Genomic DNA, 22,271 nt, shown 5'->3' on the forward strand with positions numbered 1-22,271 from the left:
TGCAATGGGTGCCCTTTATTTTTAGCAACAAGAAGCACATACATTCATTTAACCAATGACTTTTAGGACAGTCAGCAAAAAAAGAAAATGGTATTTTCATGTAGCTAAGACAAGAAAATCATTTATACAAATTAAATGGATACAAAATACATTATAAAGAGAACACACATACAAAAGTCATTAAGCTGGTCAAAGAGCAAGAATGCCACAGACACCACACTGAGAGAACACTGGTGTGAATTCATTTCCGTTATGAAAGTACGTCCAAAGTTTGAGTTACACATTTACTGAGGTAAAGGCACAATCACTTCCACGTAATTAATGGGGAAGAATCCAGATTCCCCATGGAGCACTCCTTCATACCAGTTTTCATCTATCTGATTGGTTAATGTAATGATATCCCCTTCTTTAAATCCTAGTTCTCCTTGGTTTTCTGGCTCAAACTCATAGAGACCACGACAGCAGGGCTGGTCCATGGGAACGTGAGAACCTGTCCGCATCACATGGAGACAAAAAGCACAAGTTAACATGACAAATCACCCAGGGAGCATTCATTGCAAAGGTGGAGAGTTGCAGAGACCACGACAGCAGGCCCCTGCCTTCCTTCCCAGGAGAAGGCCGGCTCAACCCACCTCACAAGTGCTGTACTTGTGGCCTCTGCCCTCCTCAGCTCTCCCAGCTGCCCTAGATGACCTCCTGGGCCCACGGCTTTTCTCATCAGTTCTCCCAGCCAGAGAATTCAGGCCCAGCCCCTGTCCTTGAAGCAGCTATTCAGCTCTGCCTGGAGCCCAAGGGAGGTGCAGAATTACAAGGCCCAACCCCTGCCCTCAGGGAGCTCATAGTTTCTTTCTGGAGACTGGAAAACACGTGGGAAACATTTAAAAAACAAAGATGAGGTACTGTATCACCTATAGCTCAGAGAAGAAGGAAGCAGGAAAGGCCTGGGTGGTCAGGGACATTTTCCTAGAGCTGGTGACCAGGAGCTGGAACATGGCAGGGTGTGAGACTGGAGAGGGATGAGGAGAATCTCTACAGACTAGACTGCAGTCTTGGGATTGTTGTACTAAGCCAGAAGTTCTCAGAATAACATTTTTTAAATAATTGTTTTTTAATTTCAAAACTAAAACTAAACATGGTAAAAAGAGAGAAAAGACATGCAAAATTGAGAAAAGTTAGCTGTAAACCACTAATGAAGAGGTAACCAATGTTAAATTAACATTATGGCATAGAAGCTTCCAGATATCTTTATGAATATGTTTGTGTATGTATTTACATATAGCTGTTTTCATAAAAGAATTCCTGGGGCTTCCCTGGTGGCGCAGTGGTTGAGAATCTGCCTGCTAATGCAGGGGACACGGGTTCGAGCCCTGGTCTGGGAAGATCCCACATGCCACGGAGCAGCTGGGCCCGTGAGCCACAACTACTGAGCCTGCGCGTCTGGAGCCTGTGCCCCGCAACGGGAGGGGCCGCGATAGTGAAAGGCCCGCGCACCGCGATGAAGAGCGGTCCCCGCACCGCGATGAAGAGTGGCCCCCACTTGCCGTAACCAGAGAAAGCCCTCGCACGAACCGAAGACCCAACACAGCCAAAAATAAATAAATAAATAAATAAATAAAGTAGCTATAAAAAAAAAAAAAAAAAAAAAAAGAATTCCTATATATATTACTGTGAACATCTTTCCAGGTTACTTTTAATTACTGACCAGTTGTCAACTGTTATCAGTATAACATAATTTCTTTAACCAATCTCCTATTATAGGATATTTAAAGGTCTTCCTTTCTTTCCTTTCCTCCCATCCTTCCCTCCTTCCTTCTTTCCTTTCTTTCTTCCTTCCTTTCTCTCTCTTCCCTTTTCCATTCCTTCCTTTTCATTTTCCTGTTTGTTTTCTCTTGGCTTTCATTGATAACTCTTTGAAAAATATCCTAATGTATGTGTATTTACAAATATGTACATTTAATTCCTGAGGGTAAACGTCTAGAAGGAAATTGGCTGTTCATAGACATAAATTTTTCCAAGACTTTCAAAATTTACTATCAATGTATTTTTTCTATGATTTTTTTGTCTTAAAAGTACTAGGAGCCCCTAATATATTATACACTTTTATACTATAAATATTAACCTTATATCTGTCATGTTTGATACAAGCAGTATTCCCAGGTTATTATCTGTTTCTTTTTTTTCTTATATTTTGTTTTTGGAGTGTGCACTGGGGATGGGGCAGGGATGGGGGTTTCTGTTTTGTTTTGGCATACATGCAGAAATTTTACACAAATAAGCAGTCAAACTGATGAAACTTTTCATTCATGATTTCCCTTCTACAATTATATATGAATATTCAACTAAATTTATCTGAGTAATTTTTTTAAATTAATTTTTAATGTGAAAATGTTTTCTTTCAACCCGTTTGGATTTTTGCAAATAAAGGTATTATTTGCTTTTAATAATGTTTAAGCAGTTATTGCAACACGATTTACTAAATAACCCATTCTTCTCCACTGATTTCAAATGCTACTTTTATCTTTATCAATATCATACATTTAATTATCATGTGCACTTGGATCTATTTTAGGATCTCCTACTTTGCTCCACTGATCCGTTTCAGTAACTGTACCACACTACTTTAAATATTGTAGCTTTGAAGTAAAGGTTACTAATTAGTAAAGCAAGTTCCTCATTATTACTCTTCTACAGGCATACGTTGGAGATATTGCAGGTTTGGTTCCAGACCACCACAATAAAGCAAACATCTCAATAAAGCAAGTCACCCAAATTTTTTGGTTTCCCAGTGCATACAAAAGTTATGTTTACACTAAACTGTAGTCTGGTAAGTGTGCAATAGCATTGTGTCTAAAAAAACAATGTGTATACCTTAATTTAAAAATACTTTATTGCTAAAAAATGCTAACCATCACCCGAGCCTTCAGCGAGTCCGAATCTTTTTGCTGGTGGAGGGTCCTGCCTCGATGTTGCTGGCTGCTGACTGGTCAGGGTGGGGGCTGCTGAAGGCTGGGAGGCTGTGACAACTTCTTAAAATAAGACAACAGTGAAGTTTGCTGCATCGGTTGACTCTGCCTTTCACGAACGATTTCTCTGTAACGTGCAGTGCTGTTGGATAGCATTTTACCCACAGTAGAACTTTTTTCAAAATTGGAGTCAATCCTCTCAAGCCCTGCTGCTGCTTTATCAACTAAGTTTATGTAATATTCTAAATCCTTTGTTGTCATTTCAACAATCTTCACAGCATCTTCATCAGGAGTAGATTCCAGCTCAAGAAACCAGAAACCACTTTCTTTGCTCATCCATAAGAAGCAACTCCTCATCTGTTAAAGTTTTATCATGAGATTGCAGCAATTCAGTCACATCTTCAGGCTCCACTTCTAATTCTAGTCTTCTTGTTATTTCCACCACATCTGCAATTACTTTCTCCTCTGAAATCTTGAACCCCTCAAAGTCATCTGTGAGAGTTCGAATCAACTTCTTCTGATAATGTTGATATTTTGACCTCTTCCCATGAATCATGAATGTTCTTAATGGCATCTAGAATGGTGAATCCCTCCCAGGTTTCAATTTACTTTGCCCAGATCCATCAGAGGAATCACTGTCTGTGGCGGCTATAGTCTTACAAAATGTATTCTTAAATAATAAACTTGAAAGTCTAAATTACACCTTGATCGATGAGCTGCAGAATGGATGTTGTGTTAGCAGGCATGAAAACAACACTGATCTCATTGTACATCTCCATTAGAGCTCTTGAGTGACTGGGTGCATTGTCAATGAACAGTAATATTTTGAAAGGAATCATTTATTCTGAGCAGTGGGTCTCAACAGTGGGCTTAAAATATTCAGTCAACCATGTTGTAAACAGATGTGCTGTCATCCAGGCTTTGTTGTTGCATTTCTAGAGCACAGGCAGAGTAGCTTTAGTATAATTCTGAAGGGATTTAAGATTTTCAGAATGGTAAGTGAGCTCTGGCTTCAACTGAAAGTCACCAGCAGCATTAGCCCCTACCAGTAGAGTCAACCTGTCCTTTGAAGCCAGGCATTGACTTCTCCTCTCTAGCTATGAAAGTCCTAGCTGGCACCTTCCAATAGAAGGCCATTTCATCTACATCGAAGATCTGCTGTTTAGTGTAACCACCTTCATTAATGATCTTAGCTTGATCTTCTGGATAACCTGCTGCAGCTTCTACATCAGCACTTGCTGCTTCTCCTTGCACTTTTACATCACAGAGGCGGCTTCTTTCCTTAAACCTCATGAACAACTTCTGCTACCTTCAGACTTTTCTTCTGCAGCCTCCTCACCTCAGCCTTCATAGAATTGAAAAGAGTTAGGACCTTGCTCTGGATTAGGCTTTGGCTTAAGGGAATGTTGTGGCTGGTTTGATCTTCTATCCAGATCACTGAAACTTTCTCCATATCAGCAATAAAGCTGTTTCACTTTCTTATCATTTGTGTGTTCACTGGAGTAGCACTTTTAATTTCCTTCAAGACTTTTCCTTTGCATTCACATCTTGGCTACTGTTTGGTGCAAGAGGCCTAGATTTTCACCTATTCTGGCTTTCGACATGCCTTCCTCACTAAGCTTAAGCATTTCTAGCTTTTGATTTAAAGTGAGACGTGCGACCCTTCCTTTCACTTGAACACTCAGAGGCGATTGTAGGGTTATTAATTGGCCTAGCTTCAATATTGTTGTGTCTTGGGGAATAGGGAGGCTGAGGAGAAGGAGAAGGATGGGGGAATGGCAGGTTGGTGGAGCAATCAGAGCACAGACGTTTTTCAAGTTCATCACCTTATATGGGCACAATTTGTGTCCCCCCCCCAAAAGAATTACAATAATAACATCAAAGATCACACATCACACATCACCACAAAAAATACAATAATAATGAAAAAGTTTGAATTATTGTGAGAATTACCCAAATGTAACACAGAGACACAAAGTGAGCAAACGCTGTTGGAAAAATGGTGTCCATAGACTTGCTCGATACAGGGTTGCCACAAACCTTCAATTTGTAAAGAATGCAATATCTGCAAAGCGCAATAAAACAAGGTATGCCTGTATTTAAAAATTTCCTATTCCCACAAAATCATTCAACCAGGTAAATTTTAGTAGCAATGTATTGAGTTACCCTCATCTTGACTTTAACTGGTCATATTTTTTGAGTAATAATAAGACTAATGTTACAAGATTATTTTTAAATGAATGACCATTGCATGCCTTGAGGAAACCACACTTGTTTATGTGTTGTACATTTATCCTACGTCTAGACTGGGTTTGTTACTATTTTAGATTTTTACCTCTCTATTTTAAAATGAAATTACTTCCTTTTTATATTCTGGTCATGTTTTGGTATAAGAGCATTTATAAAATAAATTCTTTTCTCTATTCTCTAAAATATTCAAACTTGAAGACTTGATTTTAAAATGCCCCTAATTATCTAGGCCTATGGATTTCTGAAGACAGAAGGCTTTCTAGGATAGCTTATGAGAGTGGCTTAGTGTGTCTGGGAAGGACATATGGTCACCCCAGTCCAGTTCCCTACAGATCCTAAAGGGGACATGTGGCCTCAGTGGTTCCCATGGTTCCATGCAGAGGAGCCAAAGGTGAGAGCATGGGCAGGAGCTGAGGGGCTGCCCTGGCCAAGTGAGGTGATGCCCCTCGCAGAGGGGGTGGAGGGCAAGGACCACCAGTGAGTTCAGAGGGAGACCTGATTGTCCCAGTCAGGATGGAGGTGGAAGGAGGCTGAACCCCACCCCAGGAAAACCACACACTCCATCCACATGAGGCCACCACCAGTGGACGGAACAGGCCATCCAGGAGGAGACCAGGGAAGCCTGCACACCACAAGAGCAGACACCTTGTTCCTCTTTACATCACCCGAGCAGAGTGAGGTCTGCAAAGCGGGGAAGGCAGCACCCCAGAGCCAGACCAGGCCAGTTTCACGGGTTTTGGCCTTTAAGAAGAGGGCTTAATCCTTTCCCATGATTGAAATATCTGCACGTGTGACCTCTGCCATCCTATGTTTTCCATTTCTATTTCCTTTTTCTATTATTATGAAGCATTCTTATTTCTCTCCCTGTCCAGACTTCACCTGAGCGTTGAAACAAGTTCTACTAGAGATTGTGTTCCTTCCTCACCAAGTCTTTTCCATCCAAGTAAAGAGAGAAGATAGATTTGGGTTGGTCAAATGAGGAGCCCCTCTGTCCTGGGGAGGGGCCGGGAGGTGGCAGCAAATTCACCGTGCAGCACCCCTTTCTCTGGGGGCAGTCCTCCCTCCGTGCCACCCCACTGCTAAACTTCTGCGCACGCTGTCCGCCCCACGTGGGAGTGAGAGCCAACCCCCTGATGGCATAAGGAGCGTTTCCCACCTACTGCCTTCCTGCTGCAGTGGTTCTCAACCTGGCAGCACATTAAAACACCCACTGCCCAGGCTGACCCCAGACAAATCAGTAGCTCTGGCAATGGGACCCAGACAAGGGGGAATTTTAAAAATTTCTCAGGTGTTTCCAATTTCCAAAGGAGGTTGCGAACCACCAGACTCATGGCCCTCTTTCCCTCCATTTCCTTTGACCAGAGCCTGGGAGTGTCAAGGAGCTCGTGGGGAAAGGGAAGAGCGTGGTGGCGGGTTGGCGGGGGGGAGGTTCTTCTTCCTCTGCAGGTGGGAAACTCCTTCCCAGGTGGTGCTTCCAGGTAGGTCAGCATTTTAAAATCTGGGCCCCCCTGCACTATTATCTCTAGAATCTACCTGATGTTTCTAGCATGTAGATGGCTCCTTCCATGACAGACGCCCCCATCTCACCCCAAGTCTGTATATTCCTCTTGTCATAATGATGGTAATTGGGAAGTAGAAGGATTTAAATAGGGGGCCCAGTTCATGATCTTGAATATGAACAGAATAACCGTCAATGATCTCAAAACATTGGGGGAATTGTGCGTTTCCAAGCAGAACTTTCCGTTTTCCTTTGGAAATACAGCTCCTATCTGGGTGGGCAGGGGGCTGGGAGCTGGGCACTGAAACCCTGCGGCAATTCAAGCCTCTGAGTCAAAGTCAATTTTATTAATGAATAACTGTTTCCATGTGGTCTATTAAAATGGTTAGTATTCTTTTATCATTTCTCCCACTGTCAGTTTTTAACAGAGATGGAGTCAGGTGCCAAAGCACATGGTGGTCTTGGGAAGCATTTCCTTGAATACAGAATGTCAATGCTAGAAGGGTCTTTGGTGGTCTTCAGTGAACCCTCCTCTTTTTGAAGAAGAGGTCACAGCAGCCTGGCCCCAGAGCTAATGGCAAAGGCAGAAAGAGACACCAGGGCTCCAGACCCCAGCCCATGACCTACCCTCCTGATGTCACCTCCTATGTGATCTATGCCACTGCTAAGGGTTGCCAAGAAATTTCACAGGCTGTCACACTGACTACAGGGCTAATTGTGTGTGTGTGTGTATATATACATATATATATATATTTTTCCCCTCCCATTTACTTTGTAAGCTACCTGCAATGACTAAAATACTAAATGGCAGGCATGCACTTATCCCAACCACCACCTATGTGTGCATACGTGTGCACCCCCTGCACACATGCACTGAACAGATCGGGGGTAAGACACATCACTCACTTCTCACTTCATTTATTCCAGGCGAGGGACCATTGCCACACTGCCCACTTTGATTTCCTAAGAGCTGGGAAGTGACCAAGCACTCACATCACACTCCATCAGCATATGAACCCAAAACATGGCATCTCTCCCGAGACCCCTGAGTGGAGAGCCCCTGGGCAGGAGTTCCCTGACTCAGGTAATAAGACACGAGCACCGGGCTCCCCCCCCAACTCTGCGCTGCGTCCCCTCCACCCACTGAACACGGTTCTCAACAGTGTGGGCACCAGGCAGATCCATACCCACCAGAGCCTGGTCTGGCTGTCCTGAACTACACCCGCAGCAGGACAATATTCTGCAATATCGTCCAATGCATTTGTCACGCTGGGTCGTTTTTGCCGTCTGGGGCCCTCAACCCAAGTAGCCATGGCTGCCCTTACTTTAGGCAGAAGGTGGAACCTGCACACGAGCAATCAATGTTTCGCTGCTAAATTCCAAAATAATGCCATTTCAGTTGTGAAATGGTCTGAACGCCAAGGCTTTCAGGCTTTCATGCCAGAGCCAGGTAGGCTTTTATGAGATTTGAGAAGCGGGGGGGGCGGGGAGACTTCTGCTTCCAAGGAAGCAGAGCTTGAAGAACTCCAGAGCATAGAGGCTTGTATTACAAGCTGTGGGGAGGGAGGAGCTGTTTCCTGCCACCCAGAGAAGAGATAGGAGCTCTTTCTGGAGTCAGGGAGGAGGCCTGGTGAGAGAAGAGGGCAGGGAAGAAGGCTGAACTGCTCCCTGGATTCCACCCTGGGTGGGGGGGTCTTAGCCCCACTTCCCACTGGAACCGTGGGGGAAGGCAGGCCCCCACAGTACTCTAGACCTGGGGGCACTGAGCACAGTGGAAATGGTGGGTGGTATAATTAAACAGAGAGGGCTTCTGAGGGGGCCACCCTTGGCTCCCCACGAACTGTGAACACATGTCAAGTCCCGGCAGGAAGTGAGGAAGTGCTGCAGGGGCAGCTGGATCAGAGATGGCCTGGGGGTGGGTACACAGGCTCCGAATGCAGAGATCCAGCAACCCAAAGGCAGAGACTCAGGCCCCGGACCCAGGCCTGGACCTGGAGTGACAAGTTATCTCAGCTGTGGAAGCAGTTAAGACCCCAACACGCTTCCCCACTTGCCCCTGTGTTCCCTAAACTCCCCCTGCACCCAGGCAACATCTCGGGGTAGAGAAGGAGGTAGGAGAGAACCTTGGAGGAAAACCAATAGTCCTTGCGGGAAATTTCAACCGAATGACTAGGTTTAAATCCTGAATTGACAAAGCAATAAATGGATAGTCTGCACTTTCTATTGGAAGAGGCTGCGTTACCTTGAAATGGCAAGATTACGTTTTTTTCCACCATTAGAAGAAATGGAAAAAAGATTAAATTTTTTTTTTTTTTTTTTTGGCCAACAGTAGAAATGGAAAAAAGATTAAGTTGTTTCCGCCATCAGTCTAAACGGAGGCTCGTAAGCAAGTTCAGTTAAAAAGAAATAAAGTTTGTGCCCACTTGCGTGATGGTGTGTGAATTTTCCCTCTCCACAAGAGACAAGTCAGTGTCACCACGGATGGAACCCAAAAGTGCAGGCAGAAAAGGTGACATGTCCTCAGTGGGACCTTTTCAAACTGGACTAGGCACAAATGTGGGCGAGGTGCCTGAGTGGAAGCCGCACCTCTGCCCAGATCTTCCCGTAATAAAGGAGGGGTCCTACCCAGCACCCCATCTTTGTTGAACACCCACTCCCCTTTCCCCTGGCGTCTTGCTCCACCACCTCCATCTCTATGCTTTCTCGTGCTTGGTAGTTGGCACCTGAAACTGCTGAGAATCTGTGCACGTGAACTCCTGGCAGCCGAAACCCCAACCCAGTCTTCCTTGTTAAGGCACTAAAACAAAGATTATTTTAACAGCGAAAAGGGAGTGTCCCTGTTAAATATTTATTATTCAAGCTCTGTTCCACCCCATTTGGGGGGAAAAAAAAAAAAGAGAGACCCTACCACAAGAATTGTAAGGTGGCCGGTCAGTCAGTACTACATCGGCAACACACAATAGGTCAGGAAACCCTAAAAGAAATTTCACTTCCCTCTTGGCAATAATGTGGACCGGTTTCTAACAATATTGGGCCCCCTCTTGTTTTAACAGCAGGAAAATTCTTTGGATGCCCTTCCCCCAACCCCGCCTTTTGTTTCCCAAAGTCCCTGCTGCCAAGGGCTACTCACGTGTACAGAATTGCTGGGCACACTTTATTCTGGTAGCGATAGCCCCACAGTGAATTAATTCTGCAGTCCCAGTCAGCTATAGGGATGAAATACTAACCCTCCGTTTTTCAGTGAACACCATGTGCCAGGACAATATTCTAAGTGCCTGTTAGCAGATTTAATTCTCAGAGAAACCCTTTGATGAGGTACCATTATTTCCCCCAATTTGATGGATGGAGAAACCTAGGTTCAAAGCAATTAAGCAGCAGGGCTGAGATCTGACCTCCATCTAGGTCCAGAGTCTGTGTTCTTGATCGCCACTGCATGCATCCGCTCTGAAAATTGTTGGCTGGTGAGTTTATGCCCACTCAGTTTCTGAGCCAACCCCAGCCAAGGGGATGGTCCATCACCTAGGTTGGAAAGAGCCTGTGGGTCCTCAGCTGGGCAGGCTCCGGGAGTTCCTGTGCCTTGGGATGCTCTTTATTTATTTATTTTTTTGAGAAAAATATTGTTTTAAATCTTTTTTAATGAGGTCTAATATATACAGATAAGTGCACATATCATAAGTGTATTGTTTAATGAATTTTCACAAACTGAAACATCTGTGCAGCTAGCATCAAGATCAAGAAATAAAACTTTAGTAGCATCTTAGAGCTCAGTCATGTTGTTTCCTCCAATCAGTACTTCCCCAAAGGTAATCATTAGCCTGACTCCTAATGCTATACATTAGTTATGTCTGTTTTTTGAGTTTTATGTTAATGGAATCATACAGTATGCACTCTTTGGTGTCTTGTTTGTTTCACTCAGCGTTATGTCTGTGTGGAGTGGGACTAAATTCTTCATCTTGTTTAATTTTGTGAGTGTGTGTCTTTTTGATGTACATAACAATATAGTTCAGTATTAGATCCATATAATCTATAAATAAAGACAACGTTTTTGGGGGATGTGTGAGGAATGCTCTTTAGGAGCAACCTCCACCTAAATCCTTCTCTGATCCTGGAAGGCCTGCCCACGTCCCAGCTCGCCCTGCCAATCACTTGAGGGATGTCCTTCAGGTACTTATTCTCTGTGCTGCTTCAAAGTGAGCAACTCAGGCTTCAATCAAAAAATAATAATAATAATAACCGAACAAAAACAGGTGGTGGACGAGACACTAGAGTGGAGGTGGCATCAGATAAGGCTGGCGTTTCCGCAGCCCGGCCGTCTCCTGTGCTCCCTCCCTCTCTCTCTGCCACGTGCCAGGACCTGGGAGCCTGTTCTCCAAGGCTGTGTTTCTCATCCTGACTTTGAAGGAGATAAAGGTGGAGGTAGGAGAGGTCAGTGGGGCAGGGGACATCCTTCTCTCCGTAGCGCTAAAAATCACAGCTCTTTTGCTGTACTTGAACTTGGCTAATTTCCAGATCACCAAAGGAGCCCACTGTACTCTCTACTTCTCTGCTGGCCCTGACTTTGTGGATTTCATTACCTGGAAGCATTTGGTCAGAGCATCCCAACTGAAAGGCAAGCTACAACCCCCGCTCCTATTTTTTGGGTTGGGGTGGGGAAGGGGCTGGAGAGAGAAGGAAAATTCACACAACTGCTGTCCGCATGAATGCCTATCAGGGTACAAGGTATGGAGTCTACCGAAGCTACTGACCTGAGGAGGGCTCTTTGTCTTTTAGTAAATGCCCCAGACGGCTGTGCCTTTTGAGTTTTTGTTCCTGCTTTTTATAGTTTTTCTCTTGCCTCCCTTGTAGTCAGGCTGCGACCTGTCACTTTTTCCTGCCGACAGTGGGCCTTCCGAAAGCAGTCCCCCAGGCCTTTCTAATCTGCTGCTTCCAGTCTGCTGTAGGCTGGGAAATCAGATAACCAATTATGTAACATTAACAGCTGCTGTGTCGTGGGCTCTTGCTCTGTAGCAAGTACCGCGCGTGCCCAGCACCTCTTATTTACGTGATCTAATTTAATCCTTAGAATAACCCTATGCAGTTGGGGTGATACTTCCTGTTCTTTTGATGACAGAATTTTGACCCAGAGGTGACAGCCGGGATTTGGCCCTTCCTCTGACGCCAAAGCCCACTTAACAGTAAGGCAGGTGACACCTATCTTGGCTGGGTGAGCTTGTTTTCTGCTCACTTCCTGGTCTCAAGTCTGGAATGCAGAGGTATTTCCATGACTTCTGCTACCCAGGGGCAGCTAAGGAACAGAGAGGAAGGTACCTGAGAACAGATGGAATCGGCAGTCACCCTGAGACTTACTATACCTGTACCATCTAACTAGAAAGTTCATCTCTTAACGTGTTGGGGCAAAAACACTAACTTGGAATTTTCGAGTCTATTTCTGGTTCACACTCATTCTCAAACACCGAGTGTGCACTCTGGGCCAGGCACCACGCCCAACATATTAGACACCATCTCTCTTGAATTAGAACGAGCATATCTGGTTCAAGTTCCCTTCAAAAGGTGTCATTTTTTTTTTTTTTCCGATCTAAAATCTCAAGCTCTCGTAGCAAAAATTTTTTTGAAGCTAACACTTTTCCTTAAGCTGACCCAGACAAAGCATTGGTATATAACTCTGATAAATACCACAAAACCCATTTTGTTCAACATCTGTAAGTACTATTTTTGTCCATTTGGTAAGAACATGTGGGACAGAAACTTCAGATCCCTGGGTTCTAGCTCTGGGTTAGGTCACCTCTGGGCCCTGATTTCCTTACCTGAAAATTTTAAGTATTCATCTATGGTTAATGCTATGGACTGAATGCTTATGTCCCCCCAATATTCAGATGTTGAAGTCCTAATCCCCAAAGTGGTGGTATTTGGAGGTGGGGACTTTGGGAGGTGACAAGGTCATGAGGGTGGAGCCCTCATGAATGGGGTTAGTGCCACCCTGTGTACAGACACAACGAGAAGACAGCCATCTGCAAACCAGGAAGAGGGCCCTCACCGGACACCGAATCTGCTGGCACCTTGATCTTGAACTTCCCAGACTTCAGAACTGTGAGAAATAAATGTTTGTTGTTTTAAGCCCCTCAGTCTAGTATTCATTATAGCAGCTCAAGCTAAGACAGTTAAGTAGTAAACTAGTAAGTAAAGTCTAGTAAAAGTCTATGAACTACCTTTCTAGAAATAAGAACTCTGTATTTATCCATAGGAGATGTGATTTATTAAAATGACTTGTCAATGGAACTCAAGCTTAATCATTACAATCTATAAAAATAAGCATGTGTAATTTGTTTTTACCTTAATACCAATCCTCCATCACTTACACAGGTTATATGAGATGGGTTTAACTAGTAAAGTTTGTGCCCACCCCCCTTACAAAGCTTTCCCTTGTGTACGGAGATGACTTTTGCAGATTTCTCAGAAGCCACGGCCCATTTATTTAACAAAGTTTCCTGGGAGGTGACTCCTCAACTACAGCCAGGTCCAGTGCTTGTGGGTTGCCTTTGCCACTCTGAACTAAGGAAAAAGGGAAGACAAATGACAGCCTTAATCAGAGGTGGCTTCCTGGCCGCTGGCATGGGGATCAGCTTGCAGATGGTGTTTTGCTTGGCCTGCTCCTTGCTTTGTACAGTGTGGATTAGTTGACAATATTTTAAAAATAAGGAGATTACACATAAATATATGATTTCTGGCTTCTCTTGGAAAATCATAAAGGCTGGCTATCCTAGGTCCACATTCTCAGGCAACAAGCAGCTGCTATTGGACAGGGCAAGTGTTCTCTAGGTGTCTACAGACTCCTCTGCCTGTGGTGCTCCTGACTTGGAGGTCTGTTGTCAGACATCTTTCACTGGCCTGGCACTGTTTTCTTACACTTTCCTTCATCTCTCATTCCCATGATCTGGCATTAGGGTTTGCACCTGAGGCCACACCCACTCGACAAGTCCAGGAGGTATCACAAACAAGTCCAGGATTCAAACGAAAAGTCCTCTGGAATTGTGCTGCATGGCTGCCGTTTGTAATCCCTGGAAACTGACTTCTGCTGGCTATTTTTTAAAACATAAGTACATATATTACTATTTAGATAACGGTATTTTAAATTTTAGCTTAAAGACCAAGCACACCATTGTAGAATATATACTAAGATTTTAAAATATGCATTTGAGACAATATAACCATTTCAGCCAAGAAGTATTAAAATTCCTACAACTAAGTTAGAAATTACGTCCTACAGGCTTTTCAAAAACTCTTTTTACAGACTATTTAGAAGAGTTACAGGAAACCATTCCCTGCAACGAGAAAACCTTTCTCTCTAAAGGTTCCTTGAGATGAAAAATAAAACAAGGACTCTTCCTCTTTCCCACATCAATGGCTACTGATCAACAATAATAATCACAGTTCACATTTTAATTTTTAATAATATTTTTTAAAATACAGAAAATATAAAAATGTTCAATCTGCACTTTTCAAATTTTTAAGAATGCTGAGTACTCAGAAAAGATAAATATTGCAGCCACAGAATTTAGAGCTGGCAAAGAAACTTGGAATGTATTAAGTCCAATCACTTCATTTAGGGACAAGTAGAAATCAGTCCAGAGATGTTAAGAAACTCTTCCCAAAGTCACACAGCGAATAAGTGCCAGAGTCTGAATTCCAACATGGGACTCCTGTTTTTTGCTTATTTCTCTTTGTCTATAACTCTGACTCTGAACCACTACTGATAATATACAGAAATGGATATTGGGGGAGGGCTGGTGGCAGGGGAAAAAAAAAAAAACGAGAAAAAAGTGGAAAGAACAGAAGACAAAAAGTGAAAAATAACCTGCTGACTGAGCAATCACCATTGACACTGCTGTGTGAAATTTTAATTTCCTCTTTGGAAATTTAGGTTAAAAATACATCTATTTCTATTTGCAGAGTGCTCGTCTTCTTTAAGTTTCACACTTCACACTTTACTTTTGAATAAATGTTTATTTTCTAATGTAATCCTAGAGATTTCACTCCGATGAGGGGAACGACTTAGGCTCTAAACATTATATCCAAGCCCCCTTAGAAGTGTGAAGGAATTTATAAAAGTCTCTATGTACCTACAGGGAGTTAGAATGTCTTAATATAAGCCATTTGAGAGATTTATTTTGCCTCGCTCTGAAATGCCTGTAGCACACATTTGGAAACCACATTTGTTCACTCATCTCAGCCTTCCACATTCTTAACGTCCATCTCAGTTTGGTCCATATTAACCCTCAGTTGTGATTATATAAAGTGGTGCCCTCTTTAAGAACAGCAGTGAAAACGAAAACCTTCACAAAGAAATGAGTTGATTAAAAAAATGTAAAAGATACTCTGTCTTCTAGTCTTTACACTTAGAATTCAGCAAGTGATAACTTACCCTGGGTAGGGAAGATACTTGAGCATAGGTCACAAGCTCCTATACTATTTTCCTCAAAACCAAGGGTTTTCTGGGAACGACCCAGGCACGCATTTTAGCACGAAGACTTTTCTTGGCCTCCCATTCTCTTTGGGGACACAGAGGCAGCACACGCTCCTGAGGCGTCATGACCCCACACTCAGGGGCTTGGACAGGCGGTGGTTTCCCCTAGCCAGGGCCTAAACTTGGATTTTGTCTGCAATCCATCATTTCAAGATGTGATTTCCACCCCCGCCCCCCGCCCCTTCTCCATTTCTGGCTCACTTTATTCATTCTCCTAAGTACCTAGAAATGATATTATCAAAGATTCCATCTCAGTCCCACAATGGATTCTGCCTAATTGATCTATGTCCTTTCATCTCCCTTTTTTTTTTTTTCTTTAGAAAGAAGAAATGATGAAGAAAATGTTCTTGGAATTCATTTCTGGCAGAGTCCTGTGAGCTTTGCTTTAAATTGTTAGTGAAATGCTTGACATTTTTCCTTCACTTTATAAACATTATGTGCAAATCATTCAGAATCCTAATGGAAGGTAGTTTCCCATTAATGCAGGCTATAAAAATGCCATTTTCTTCTGAAACTGTGCCTTAGAATCAAACAGTACAAGATCTCTTCACACTTGCAAATTCTCCCCACAAATCAGTGAAGCCCGATGCTGGAAATGGGGACGAAAGCTACCACCAAGGGAACTTTCTAGAGGCAGCCTAGAAAAGGCAGAGGCATGTCATGGAGTTTGCCGCAATGGAGAATCCAGTTGTGGACACTGAGCCTTCTTAACAGCCATCTTTGGCACATCTGTGATCTCTGGCTGACCATCACCCTTCTAACAACTTAATCTGCCTAGGGACTGAGCTACTGGCCAAGAAGGAGGGGACGTAAGCACTGACACGCACAGTCTGGATGAGGAAGCCAAGGAACTCACTGTCCTATCAGTGTTTTCTTCTTCCAAGTCAGATGCACACAACAGACTCCCTTTGCAACCACTTGCTGGCCCGATTCCCTCTGATCAAGAATCTTGGAAAGAAATCATTCCCGATGCTCTTGAACATTCACTAACATTCCCCAGTACTCTTTCTTAAAGATATAAAATAAAAAATCTATAAGGTGAAGAGCCCAGCTCTGCTACTTACAGGCTCTGTGACCTCAGGGAAATCTCACTTAACCTCTCTGAGCCTCCACTTACTCATCTGTAAAATGGGCATAATAATGGTACTAGAAATGTGTCTGAAGTATTTAATACATGACCTGACCCCTAGTAAGGACTCAATACGTGTAACTGCTATATTGTTAAATTATTATTTATTACTGCTTTATTTTTTATCACTTCCTTGCAATATTGTTACGAGGATGCAATGAGTTATGTGTATAAAGCATCAAATAATAATACCTGGCTAATTTTTGGTACTCAAATGCTATGTCCTTATGCCCTTAAATGTTACTTTAATTAAAATACTTTTTCATTTTTATTTTATGCCAGTCTGCAAGGTCAAGTTTACTATAGGTAGATGAAAACACCTTCATCAAAGGAAAACTGAGTTCTCTCTCATAGCAAATGAGAGCATGGTATCTTGGGAGCTTGACTGGAGGCCTCATCTCCAAGAACTACCCCCCTGTTTGGATGCAGGCTGTAAGGGCAGAGAAGGTGGGGTAGGGATTGAGTCCTGGGGTCCTGGGGTCTGCCGATTCTGCTTCATTCAGATATAATACAGGGAGGGAGGTGGGCTGGAGTTGGACTCCTTTTCAAAGTTTTTAGTTAGTTTGTTTATATTCAGCTTCTTTCTAAACAGAAATTTTGAAATGGCTTACAATGACATATGTATTCAGAATAGAGGTTTTACAAACCAGAAATAGAAAAGTAAAGCCATAAAAAGTAGGGAAACAACATATTTTCATCCAAACACGAGAACCTGTGAGTAAAGGTGGGGGTGGGGGGACTATTAAAAATGATACTAGAGCAACAGACATACACTGGGACTGTCCCAAGCAAACTAGGATGCATGGTCACCCTCGACAAAGGGGAGGAGGAGCACATGCACTAGCTGAGGTCATTTTAATGACTGCTGTGCTTGAACTTCACATCTGGCATTGAGCTTCCTGGGGGCAGGGAGAATAGAGAATATAATGGGGTACACAATTTTCTTTAAAGAAGGAAGTACACCTATTCTTCAAAAGCCATCAATTTTCTCATCATGAAATACATTTCTGTTTATTCAAATATTCTTACTGAAATACAATTTAGAGAATATCTTGAAAACAGGAAAATATTGCCCATAATCCTATCATTTAGCCTGGTCTACATGCAGATATTGATTTACAAAGTTGTAATCATAGAACACTTATAACTCTGTGTCTTTCTTTTCAACTTCATATCAAACCATAAACATTTTTATGCTGCTACTTAATTTCCATGTTAGTAAGTTTGAATAGCTGCATACTACCCCATTTGATATACCATTGCCTACTTAACCATTATCCTACTATTGACAAATATATATAAATAAATATTGGTCATTAGGCTGTTCCCACTTATAACTTTTTCTTCCTCTATATAGTGCTGTAATAGATAGAGGAATATGCTTTTGCTTAAATTATTTCTTTAGGATACATTTCCAGGAATGAAGCCACTGTGAGTATATAAACATTTTTATTAATTTTGATAGATACTGCTAAGTTGATTTCCCAATGAGTCACCCCAGGGGTTGGCAGACTATGGCCTTCGGGCCAAGTGATGTTTTAATGGAACACAGCCATGCGCATCCATTTTCATATTGTCTATGGCTGCTTTCACACCAGAACAGAGTTGAGTAGTTGCAACAGAGACCATATAGCCCACGAAGTGTAAACTATTGGGTCGGCCAAAAAGTTCGTTCGTGTTTTGCATAAGAAAACCCGAACGAACTTTTTGGCCAGTCCAATATTTACAACCTGTCCCAGTACAAAAAGAGCTTGCCAACCCTTAGATTATCCTAATGTACGTTCCCATACTGCCTGTACATGGTACCACATTCTAACAGAAATGAATTATGTGGGGTCAGACATTTTCTTCCACAACATATTTGTAGTAGATGTTCGTGCTAGAAACTGCAAGCTGGCCATCAAAACCCTCTCTTTCCTTCTTCACAGTAATATAATGTTAGGATGTGGCTCTCCAGCTAACCTCCCCCCCAACCTTTGCAGCTAGTTGTGGTCCTGTGACTAAGCTCTCCCCAGTGGGATGGGAGTGGAAGTGATGTGAACCACCTTTGGCTCATTTCCCTAAGAGGAAATCTCTAGCCCTGGACTTCCATTCTTAATTTCTATCTTGTTTGAACCATTGCTCTCTTGAGTTTCTGTATGACAGTAACTACTGTTACCCTAACTACCATGCAAAAACTGGTACCAGAAGTGGGGTATTGTCATGATAAAAGCTAAAATTAGTGGCTCTGACTCAGTGGCCAGGTAGTGATGAAGAAGGAACAGATATAATCGGCGTGAAAGCCGGTGACCCTTGTTAGGGTGTGGAAAAACATATGGTAAAACTTTTGCCTATGATAACTTTCAAAGCATACCACATATCAGGAGCTCTAAAGGAAGGAACTGGAGAAAACAGAATGTTGGTGGATGTTACCTCCCATCCTTGGTACATCTAGCAAATTATTATAAGAAAGAGAAGAATTGCCCAGTTTGCAAGCAAAGATAAAAGAGAAGAGAGAAAAATCAGACGTTGGGTCCCAGCACATTAGAAAAGCTTCTGTACCCCAAGGAACAGAAGATAAGCAGGTTGTGCTCCAAATCATTCTCAGAGACTTCTCTCAACCCAGTGAAGGCACCTAGTTCCACAGCAAAGATTAATCTAAAGGTATTGCCTTCTCACTCAAGTCTGCTGTTTCAGATGGCCTCAAGGTAGCCTCAATAAGTTAAGAAAGGTGAGACAAGAAAGGAAAGAAATAAGGCAGTCTTAAGAGCTATATCTAAGAAAGAAACTTGGATGTGATTACCGGCAGATGGGACTGCCTGGGAGATACAGATCAGAAGCTATTCCGTTTTTGGAGGCATTGAATTGTGAAAGGAAGTGCGGGTCTAACCTGAAAACATCTGCATCTATTGAAACTTGAAGACCCCTCAAGGCCCCTAAGCAGCAGTAAGCACAATTCTCACAGGAGGCGGGTTTCCAAAGGCCACTTCAGATGTGAAGTGAAGACATGGAAGCCATGAAAGACTTCTGAGAAGGCAAATCTAGGGACCTACAGGATAAAGGACAGGAGCGATCCCTCCTGCCACCTTCCAAGGGAGCAGAACCAGGGTCTAATCTTCTTTCACTGGCACAGTCCTTGCCATTCCTGTCCGGCAGAATTCCATCATTTTTATAGACTAGTGCCTGCTTTGTATTTCCCGAGGTAACTAGGTATGGCTGCCCAGCTAGAGACTGCACTTCCCAACTTGCTTTGCCACGACCTGTGGTCATTGGATCTGAGTTCTCATCCCTGGAATGTGAGTGTGTCATTCCTGCCTCACTGGCTTAAGAGGAAATGTCTAGCCTCGCCTTCTGTTCTTTCTCCCCTTCCTTCTGGCTGGAGTGGCAACAACTAGGACAACTTGGAAGCCACAGGATGATGAAGATGGCAGAGCTACCATCAGCTGCGTCTCCTGAGTGACTCCACGGATGAGAACCACCCATCCTCTTGGAATATCCTCCCCGGATTGTTGCATGAGTGAGAAAATCTTACTTTGTTGAGCGTTCGTTGCACTTTGGGTGTCTCTTCTTTTTTAAACAGAAACTAGTGTTACCCTAATACAATACAAAAGAACTTCCCAGAGAACTGTACCTGAGTATCCTCTTGATAATATTTTAATGAAATCAATTTTATTCAAATAACTTTAAATAAAACTTTACATCAAAATGTAAATTGAAAAGCAGTACTACATGCTATAAAGAGACTGTAACGGTGAGCATAATTATGATGAAAAATGGACAATTTTATTAAATTCAAGGTAGGTACTTTTGCCTGCAAAAGACTTTTAGCCTGAGGTCTATCTTCTCTGTTAAAACTGGACATAAAAATATTCCAGCACAAAGCTGTAGCTTTATCTCCTTGAAATCAGAATGACTAAAAGAGAATTGAAAAGAGTAATTTTCTCATGATGTGATTCAAGGTTCTCTAGCTCTATATCCATTTAGCACCTAAAGCCATCTTGGGTAACAAACAGCAGCCATCTTGGGTAACTGAATGACTTGAAGTTTGCATTAATCCAGCAGATTGAGTGCAAGATCACAGCCTTCCTTTCATGTACTGAATCACTAACAATTATAAAATAGGTATGTTTTTAATTCCAAACAATGAATGAACAAGAATGAACACTGTTGGTAGACCATAAATTATGAGGAATATAAGGAATATCTGAAAGATGGAAGGCAGCAGATGGAGGAAATGAAGCTCAAAATGGTTCCCAAAGAGAGATGCAACAAAAGTGGATTTGGAGGATGCCCAAAACTCAGAGTAAGCGGTTTTGGGAGCTGGATGACTGGTTGGCATTCTGGGAAAAGAGCAGCTTGGTAAGTCCTCCCATCCTGGCTCTGTACCAAGTACCTGGGGGCCCAGGCGTCTGCCTCCAGGAAGGAGTATTGAGTGCAGGGACCTGAAACAGTGCCATGAGGAATGCAACCAGCCAGACAACTAGAAACCAGTGCACCTTACCCAGCGGAGCATCCCTAATCCCTCAAAACCATGAAAAATAGGCAGCAGTAATAGACAGCACCATAGGCAAACTAACATGGAATCTCAAATTAACAGTTGTGCACAGAACCAAGAATCATTGTTTATCCATTAATGCTTGGCAAAAATTGAAGTCTAATGACACAGGTATGGGGAAGCATGTATTGCTCCATTCATGGTAGTGTACCCATCTTAGCAGGTAATTTGGCAATATCTACAATCACTTAAATGCATTCACTCTAACTCAGTAATTTCATTTCCAAGAAAGACTTGCCCATCAGCATGTGGAGGCAGATAAAGGACATTCTTTTTAGCAAATAATTGGAAACAACCTTAATGTCCATTAATGGGGAAATGGTATATATAATGGAAAACTATGAAGCCATTAAAAAATAGTGGGATAACATATATACAATGAAATATTAGTCAGCCATGAAGAAGAATGAAATAATGTCATTTGCAGCAACATGGATGGACCTAGAGATTGTCATACTGAGTGAAGTAAGTCAGACAAAGACAAATATCATATGATATCACTTATATGTGGAACCTAAAAAAATAGTACAAATGAACTTTTTACAGAATAGAAATAGAGTCACAGATGTAGAAAACAAACGTATGGTTACCAGGGGGAAGAAGGCGGGGGAGGGATAAAATGGGAGATTGGGATTGACATATACACACTACTATATATAAAACAGATAACTAACAAGGACCTACTGTATAGTACAGGGAACTCTACTCAATACTCTGTAATGACCTATATGGGAAAAGAATCTAAAAAACAGTGAATGTATATATATGTATAACTGATTCACTCTGCTATACACCTGAAACTAACACAACATTGTAAATCAACTATACTCCAATAAAAATTTTTTAAAAATAGTGGGATAGATCTATATGCATGACATGGAAATAACTCCAAGAAATAGTGATACATTTATAAAAGCTAACCACAGAACAATACATCTAGTATGATCTTGTATTTAAAAAACAGCAAAAAATCTAAAACAGTGTGTATATCGTGTATCTATCTATGCACATAAATAGATATGACAGTGTTCATACCAAATTTTTAACAATGGCTACTTTTAGAGAGGGGCTTGGGATGGAGTGGGTGATCATAGGAAACTAGAGCATGATTTATACCATTTGAATTTTATTTTTCTCAGTTTGACCGTTTTATTTAGGAATATATTTGTTCCATTTGTCTAATTAAAAAATAATGATGCAGCACTTAAGGCAGTGCCTACTATATAGCAGGTGCTCAACATATGCTAATTCAAACTTTTTTAAAATTAGTAAAATATTTGGAAAGTGTTAAAAATGTAAATATAAAGGATAATGTAGCATGATGTTTCTATGGCCAAGGTTTGACACATTAGAAGGCAATAAGTAAAGTGATGGAA

General features: G+C 42.2%; 1 protein-coding gene across 3 annotated transcripts in view; it reads right to left on the bottom strand.

The window, feature by feature from the left end:
- Nucleotides 1-22,271, bottom strand: part of SH3GL3 (SH3 domain containing GRB2 like 3, endophilin A3) — a 140,756-nt gene continuing 118,485 nt past the window's right edge. For 2 of the 3 annotated variants that reach the window (XM_007194257.3, XM_007194258.2), the window contains one exon: nucleotides 1-490. In XM_007194257.3, the coding sequence (XP_007194319.2) occupies nucleotides 285-490 (206 nt within the window). In that variant the 3' untranslated portion in view covers nucleotides 1-284. Of the gene's footprint in view, nucleotides 491-11,456; nucleotides 11,653-22,271 lie in introns of all 3 variants that reach the window. The other variant, XR_009007797.1, reaches the window with a different exon arrangement.

Source organism: Balaenoptera acutorostrata, chromosome 3 (genome assembly GCF_949987535.1).
Source record: "Balaenoptera acutorostrata chromosome 3, mBalAcu1.1, whole genome shotgun sequence".
Lineage (NCBI taxonomy): Eukaryota > Metazoa > Chordata > Mammalia > Artiodactyla > Balaenopteridae > Balaenoptera > Balaenoptera acutorostrata.